We start from the raw sequence: 8,374 nt of genomic DNA, 5'->3' as shown, positions 1-8,374 counted from the left end.
CCACTGCTTCGGCGAGGTGCTGTGTAGAATTCTAAATGCTGCCTGTTTCAGACTCCTCTCCAAACCGCTCGTCTGCCCACATTGCCACCTCCCATCAACCTCAGGCAGTTCCCTGCCTGTGTGGGAATGGGGACCAGTGGGGAAGGGATTGTCTCCCTGTGTGGGGGAGAAGGGGTGCCTCCTCTGGCCAGCCTGTGGGGCAGCTGGTGCACAGGCGGGCTCCCTCCCCACTATACTTCTGAGTCCCTGGGTTTTGTGAAAGAATTTTGGTCCACCTTTAATTGTTGTCCATGATTTCCATATCCCAGTGTCTCTTTGCAGTTCTGCGAGTCTGCTCCAGAGTAGGTGCAGATGATCTGCATGTGGTCGTCTGTCCTCTTCACCCCTCACCCCTAGAGCCAAGAGTCAAGAGGTCGGCACTAATCCGCCATTTTCGATGGAAAAAGATGTTGATTGATTTTTATTGATTATTTATTACCAAGTACCTTACTTATATTACATTTTAATATTTTAATCAACATAACAGTAACCCTTATTCATTTTATTACTCATAAGTAAATATGAATAATAAAAAGTCCAACTTACACAAGCTCAAAAGGGAAGCTGTGGAGTTAATATCCAAATTTTCTAGTCTAATCTCTCCATTATTTCCCCCATTAAGGCAAATGAAAGCTTTTTATTGTGATAAATGGGAAAAGTATTTTAGAGATACCAGTTTTTGAGAATTGTTAGACTATTTATAAAAAGGGATATAACATTCTCTAGATTTTTCCCTCAAAAAAAAAAAAGGGATATAACATAGGAGCATCAGGGAAAATGGTTTTCGAGCACATGATACAAATGAGAAGAAAGGAAGAAATAAAAGGTAGAAAAGAAAGGAAGGGGAGGAAGAAAGAAAGGAAGGCCAAAGAAAAACACAGAGAGGGTGAAACAGAAATTATATAAATAATAGACATTTAAGGGGTTTGGGGAAATACTGCCTTACATAGGTCTCAAAAGAAGCCTGGAAAGAGATTGGAGAAGACAGATAGTTTTGAGGCCAAGTGAGATACAATAATGCAGATTGTGAAGATTACATCTGTTCCTTATAGGCTGGTAAAGTTCTTAAGTGAAAAATTATACAAACTGATCTTTAGGGCTCCTTTGTCACAAAAAATTGATAACTTTGTACTGTGCTTCATTTTTCATGTGCCTAGGTCTCTGCAAAATAGTCTCGCTAGTGCTCCTTTCACATCTTTATTCCTCAGCGTGTAGATGAGGGGATTCAGAGTCGGGGTCACAACTGTATAGAAGAGGGAGATGAATTTCCCATGAGTATGGGCATAGGAACTATTGGGATGTAGGTAGACAGCTGTTATGGTCCCATAGAAGAGGGACACTACCATCAGGTGGGAACCACATGTCCCTATGGCTTTGCACCAGGCCTGGGTTGACTTGATCCTTATAACTGCCTTGGCTATATGTCCATAAGACAGCAGTATCAGTGCTAAGGGCAAAAAGAGCAAGACCAACGAAGCAATGAAGAGCTGGACCTCGTTGGCCCTTATGTCCACACATGCAAGTTTAATCATGGAAGGTACCTCACAGAAGAAATGGTGGAGCCACCGGTGTCCACAGCGAGGCAGCCGGAGGGTGACAGTGGCCTGGATTAGAGTGTTTCCTGCTCCACTCAGCCACGCAACCCCAGCCAGAGTCTGGCACAACCGTGGGTTCATCACAGCTGTGTATTGGAGAGGTTTGCAAACTGCAGCATAGCGATCAAAAGCCATTACTGCCAGGAGAACACACTCCGTGGAGCCCAGTGCCAGGGACACGTAGAGCTGGACGACACAGCCCAGGGATGTGATGGTCTTGGCTGGTCCTTTTAGGTTCCACAGCAGCTGGGGGACAATACTAGTGGTAAAACAGATATCAACTAAGGATAGGTGAGTGAGAAAGAAGTACATGGGTGTTTTGAGTTTATGGTCTACTGAGGAGATGAGAATAATTATTGTATTTCCCACAAGGGTGAGGAGATAAAATATCAAAACAATCAGGAAGAGTATCTTTTCCAGCCAGGGCTGGTCAGAGAAGCCTGCCAGGATGAAGTCTCCGTTGACACTGCTATTGGTCATGCCCATTACTCTGCTCAGAAAAGGAGGAAAACATTACAAGAATTCAGGGAGGATAATGTGTTGGCCACTGGTCACAACATCAATCTTTAATAAATAAAGGTTTATTACTGAAATGCTGAATCTGAGAGAAATTAGTGACCAATGGAATACATTTTGGAACAGCGTCCTTCATAAGCCACAGCAGATGACATTAATGAAAACACACTCTACAGAGAGGCACAGGAAGCCTATTGTGGAAGCAGTGCTTACCTGAGAGATAATGATTAGAAACTCAGGTAAAATTTATCACAGAAAAGAAATAGAGAAGGGAGAAAGAAAGAGAATGTCAATATATAGATAGATATAGATATAGATATATAGATTCAATAATTTATACCCTATGACAAATCATTCAAATTCAAGGATAAAAACTTAGTAATATAGATGTTTAATATATGCAAACAATATATGTAAATAGCACCTCCATTCTTCAACTGGAAATTTTGAGTTGTGCACTTTTTTTGATTTCAGCATATTATGGGGGCACAAATATTAAGGTTACGTATATTGCCTTGACCCCCACTCCCGAGTCAGAGCTTCAAGCGTGTCCATCCCCTAGATGGTGCACATCACACTCATTATGTATGTATATACCCATTCCCTCCTCCTCCCTCCCACCTGCCCGATGCCCAATAAATGTTCAGTGAAACCAATTTTTAAAAGGATATTCTGTATATGAATGACAGCCAGGTTCTGGAGGTTACAGAAGTTGCTTTTCCTATAAAATGGCAAACATTTGGCTACTGAAATTACTAATAATAACATTTATGTCTAAATGTTTAATCATATGGACATATTATTCCCCAAACATATTTTCTTCAGGGATCAGTTAGCTCATTTAGTCCAACAGCTTATTGAAGATGTACATGTATGTAGTGCATTCAGAGCAGCCCGCCTTCTTCTCTTTAGCATCTGGTATTGGGAAAGGGAGTCAGCTTTCTGGTCTTGTATGTTGCATTAAGAAGCTGTTGAATAGGAATGGAGGGAGTGGGCCTCAGGGCAAGGCAGTCTCTTCAGCGGGATAAAAAAGGCTACCTGAATGTGCATCAAACCCACTTCAAATTCTTACCTTCTACAAGGCTAAAATCCAAGATGTTCAATGGGCTTTTGAAAAGTCCAAGCAGTTATCAATGCAGCAGTTTAAAATATGTTCACTGATTCAAAGGGTATGCACAAAGATCACAATTGTACCTCTTATCTAGGACAAACAGGCACTTTCTACATGGCATCAGTGAAAATCACACAGGCCTTAAAATTCTTCCCTAGTAATAATTGCGTATCATTGAAATTGTTTTATTACTTATAAATTGTAAAATTAATCATGAAAGTAAAATATATTAAGTAATTCTCAATGATTAGTACCTTATATTAATTTTATCATGTAAAATGATACTTAGCAGAACTTAGTGGAAATGAAATGAAGGCAAGAGAAGGGTCAGGTGAAGGATCTGGACCCCAAATAATAGCACTGAGCCACCAGTGATTCCTCAAAACAGGGACAGGGGAGCAAAAAAGTAAAAAGAGAACATGAAACCCCCAAGGAGCAAAACTAGTATATATATATATATAATGTATAAATTTATACATATTTCATATAACATATACTAAATATATATATTTCTAGTTCTCATGAACGCACTTACAGTCATACACACATATACCCATGCACACAAACACAAACACACATACATTCCCATCCATTTAGCTACACTAAAAGCACTCATTTCGCTTGTATCAAAGAAAGAAAAAGCCAGACACAGCCCGCACATTGCCACCTTGCCCATCCCAGTCAAATAAGACTTTCTCCTGTGTTTTTAACACACACACACACACACACACACACACACACACACAATACCTCAAAGGAAATGTGATGAGAGACAAATGCATGGCCATGAACCTGCTCCTTATAAGAATGTGTTCCCATCAGTTCTGTAGAAGAATTGTATTTCACAATGATGTGAGATTCAACATCACAGGATCTATGTTATCTCTCATCATCCAGATGAACATCGCTTTTAACTAGAATCTCAATTTATCATTAAAAGTTAAGAATCATGGTTAGGATATAGATTAAAAAAATGAAGGCATAAATAGAAGTAAATAAGTTAAAAGAGAGGAAATTTTCCATATCTTTTCATACTTATAATCACATTTTAATAATAAAAGGATATTTAAGCCACAGGATTCAAGCCACTATTACCTCAAAATGACAAATCAGTGCCTAAGGCCCATGTATTGGATGTATGGGCTGTTATTTAAGATCAGGGAATCCCTGAAGATCAGCAAATAAGGAGGGACTGGGAGAGGACACAGGACATGAATCCAAAAAGTCCCAGCTACATAGTTTTCCCAATATGGCAATTAATATCAAGCTCTGTAGTTTCCAAAGATGAACTGTCCCAGGAGATCATACCGAAAGAGATACTTCTGCCCCTCTGATCTTTCCATATTGTCAAATCTAGGTAAAGCAGCAAAGATATTTAACTCCAGTCTTTGTAACCTCTCAATATTGAGTTTTATCAATTCTGCTATATGCATGTTAAATTTCCATCAATAATCTAGCATTATATATATGAATGCATATAAAAATATGTCCTGTTGACTCATAAATTTAAATTATTTTTGTCCTAACTTTAAATTTCTTATCACCTTGTCTTTTCTTCACACCTACCCTGAAAATCTGCAGCCTAGAGCCTTTCAACAAGGCCTTTTCTCCACTTCTTACAGGCACTTGTGTGGTGCTGGAGGGAGATAAACAAATACATTGAATCATGCCCTTAGAAAGCTATGGTCTCTCTTAACTTCAAATGGGCTCCCTGTTCTGCCCAGAAATCATCACGTGTGTCCTGTCATCTGTCTCTTCCATCCCCGTAGCAAGTGTTCAACAAATTCTTCCATCCTTCCATCCAGTATCCCATATGCCTCCAAAAAGAGTATGTTGCTCTGACTTCCAAGATAAAACTGAGGCCCATGTGGAAATTTCATTAACTTCTTGCTTGCCACCTTTAAACTTATCCACATTCATATCCATCCTTCATTCTTTTCTTCAGGTCTCAATAAAATAGACAAACCTCTTTTTAAGTCTAATCCTTCTTCCAATATTTTAGACTCCAGAGAAAAACTCATGCACATTCAGGCTCCAGTCAGGATGACATCAATGACTGAGTGCATCAGCTATAAGAAAAACAATTGCAGTAATGCAATGAAAAAAGGCACCAAACATTTAGTTAAGGTCTATACTCAGTAACAAAAGAGTGGTGGAGATGGATAAACTTTACAACATGTGCCCCATCCAAAGGAAACAGCTACTAAGTTCCAGTTGATCCATTTTCTATGCATTGAAGCCCAGGACTGCAAAATATTCTAAATCTTCAATAAAATATGGATTTTTACCGAAGTCTATTGATTTTTTAAAAATAAGTTATTATTATCTTTTCTTTCTTTATTTATCTTTAATTTCAGGATATTATGGGAATACGAACATTTTGGTTAATAAAATATGCTATATGTATACCATGGAATACTACTCAATTATAAAAAAAAACAATGCTGGGTATGTAGGGAGCAAGATGGCGGATGAGAAACAATGCCAGACAGAGTGTCTCTGCAGAAAAGACAGATTCTAGCAGAAATTAGAAAGAGAAGCAAGAAGATGAGTATACAGTGGATGAGGGCTGGAAGGAGGGGTACCTGAGACCCCGGGAGACTCCACGGGAGGAGACTGCGGAGGAGAACTGGAGGCTGAGACCACCAGAGCAGCCCGGAGACCAGTGGCAAGGGTAGGTGGATTTGTTGTTTCCCATCCCCTGCATTTGGGACTGCTGCTGGGCTCCCCAGCGAGTGGACAGACCTGCGGACACCAGCCCAGAGACGGCCGCCGCCAGCCAGCGGTGAGCCTGTAGCAGACGTGGCACCAGGTTCCCAACTTCCTCCGGACACCTACGTGTGCACAGACACGAGCCACATGGCAGGCGCCATATTGCCTCCTCCTCGCCTCTGCCGACCCTAACCGTGGCTGCCCAGAGAGACAATACAGCCACCAGCCAGCGGCACCTCCAGGGAACGGGACCTTCCCTTTTGGGACCCTACACCTGACTCAGGGGAACTCAGACTGTGAGCTCCCTACCCGCCAGCTCTCCCAGGTGCTGCTGGCACGGTGTTCCCAGGAGAACGGTGCTGACTCAGAGGCTGAAAGACATAGTCCCAGCTTGGGCTCCCAGTGGGTGAATTGGGACCAGAACTCCTATCCCTGGTGGGGATACAGTTTTAACTCTGGAACATAGAGGTCAGACCTGCAGACCAGATCCCCTGCACCAAGGTCTAGCATTGCCTGGGGCACAGAAGGGTTATACATGAACAGCCTACTGAGGTGTGTGTGCCTCCAGGAGCGGATCGCCGTCCTAGAAGGCAACCCTCCTCGCAGGAGGAGGCTGTGCACCCAACCCAGGTGGCGTTCCTGTGCAGGGAACCTCCCTGCCGGCATCACAGTCTGGGGAGGCCTGGTGGCTTGTGGTCTGGCCTGTTGGCAGAGGCCCAGGAGTAGCTGCGGAGTAGGTGAGGGTGGAAAGAAGCGAGGCCTGCTCCAGACTGTGGGTCTCAGACAGCCCCACCACCACACGCAGACTGTCTGGCTGAGCAGGACCATTCCAGCCCCACCCTGACAGCTTTCCCTGGAAGCAGAGAACAGAACTTTGACCCCTGCTAACGACCTGAGGGCAGGCTTACCCAACCCAGCTGCGCCCAGAACAAGAGCTGTTAACAGGACACAAAATCAACAGCATAGCCTGTTCCTCCAAGCAAACGCCACCTACTGACAGGGACGGCATCTTGCACAGCCTTTCCACGGCACCCACTGACTCAATATAAAGGGAGTGGTCTACTTTCACCCACAGACACCTCCTAACGCCTCAGAAACTAAACAAGGTGTGTAAATACCCAAACAATAACTTAGGAAAGAAACAACAACTGATCGACATGGGAAGAAATCAGCGAGAGAACTCAGGAAATCTGAAGAACCAAACAGAAAACACACCCCGAAAGAGGAGCACCAGCCCCCTAGAAACGGACACCAACCAAAATCAGGCAACCAATATGACAGAAGAGGAATTTCATATGTGGATCATAAGAACACTCACCCAGCTGCAACAACAACTCAATAACCAACACAAAGAAATCACAAAAAGCCTCCAGGATATGGAAAAAGAGATAGACACAATGAAGAAAAGTGTAACTGAACTCCTGGAAATGAAGAATCAATTCAAGGAACTACAAAATACAGTGGAAAGTCTCAAGAACAGGGTAGATCAAACAGAAGAAAGAATCTCAGAGCTTGAAGATAACACCCTCCAATTAAATAAATCAGTCACAGAAATAGAGCAGAGAAACAAGAGAAAAGAGCAAAGCCTACAAGAGCTGTGGGATTATGTGAAGAAACCTAACGTGAGAGTCATAGGCTTACCAAAAGGGGAAGAATACAACACTCAAGGGTTGGACAAGCTGTTTGAAGATATAATAGAGGAAAATTTCCCAGGCCTTGCTCAAAATCTTGATATACAAGTTCAAGAAGCTCATAGGACCCCTGGGAGATTCAACGCAAACAGGAAGACGTCACGACATGCAGTCATCAGACTGACCAAAGTATCAACTAAAGAGGTCCTTCTAAGAGCTGTAAGACAAAAGAAGCAAGTAACATACAAGAGAAAGCCAATTCAAATAACACCAGACTTCTCTAATGAGACTTTACAAGCAAGGAGAGACTGGGGCCCCATTCTCACTCTTTGAAACAAAACAATGCCCGCCCTAGAATAGTATTCCCTGCAAAACTAAGCTTCACATATGAATGAGAAATAAAAACATTCTCAGACAAGTAAAGGCTCAGAGAATTCACCAAGACAAGACCAGCCCTACAAGTAGTACTTAAAACACCATTAAACACGGGACATCATAATAACCCACGAATATAAAAACAACCAAAACCCAAAGATATTGAAGGCCAGATATTACAATGGCTCAAGAGAGAAATCAAAGCAACAACATCCAACCCAACAGAATGAACAGTAATGCACCTTACCTATCAGTTCTCTCAATAAAAGTGAATGGCTTAAACTCTCCACTCAAGAGACATAGGCTGGCTGACTGGATAAGAAAATGCAGGCCAAGTATATGCTGTCTTCAGGAAACACATCTAACCTGAAAGGATGCATATACACTAAGAATAT

At 42.2% G+C, this 8,374-nt stretch overlaps 1 protein-coding gene across 1 annotated transcript; it reads right to left on the bottom strand.

The window, feature by feature from the left end:
* Positions 1-1,184: 1,184 nt before the first annotated feature.
* LOC105859654 (olfactory receptor 2G3-like) lies at positions 1,185-2,114 on the bottom strand. Its single transcript, XM_012743633.1, has one exon. The coding sequence runs from the start codon at positions 2,112-2,114 to the stop codon at positions 1,185-1,187; it is 930 nt and encodes a 309-aa protein (XP_012599087.1).
* Positions 2,115-8,374: the final 6,260 nt, after the last annotated feature.

Source organism: Microcebus murinus, chromosome 5 (assembly GCF_040939455.1).
Source record: "Microcebus murinus isolate Inina chromosome 5, M.murinus_Inina_mat1.0, whole genome shotgun sequence".
Lineage (NCBI taxonomy): Eukaryota > Metazoa > Chordata > Mammalia > Primates > Cheirogaleidae > Microcebus > Microcebus murinus.
The sequence above is the reverse complement of the archived record's forward strand: the minus strand, read 5'-3'. Positions and strand labels throughout refer to the sequence as shown.

Bases quoted from the DNA above. Each gene is read 5' to 3' on its own strand.
- LOC105859654 (XM_012743633.1), bottom strand. From the start codon at position 2,114: ATGACCAATAGCAGTGTCAACGGAGACTTCATCCTGGCAGGCTTCTCT.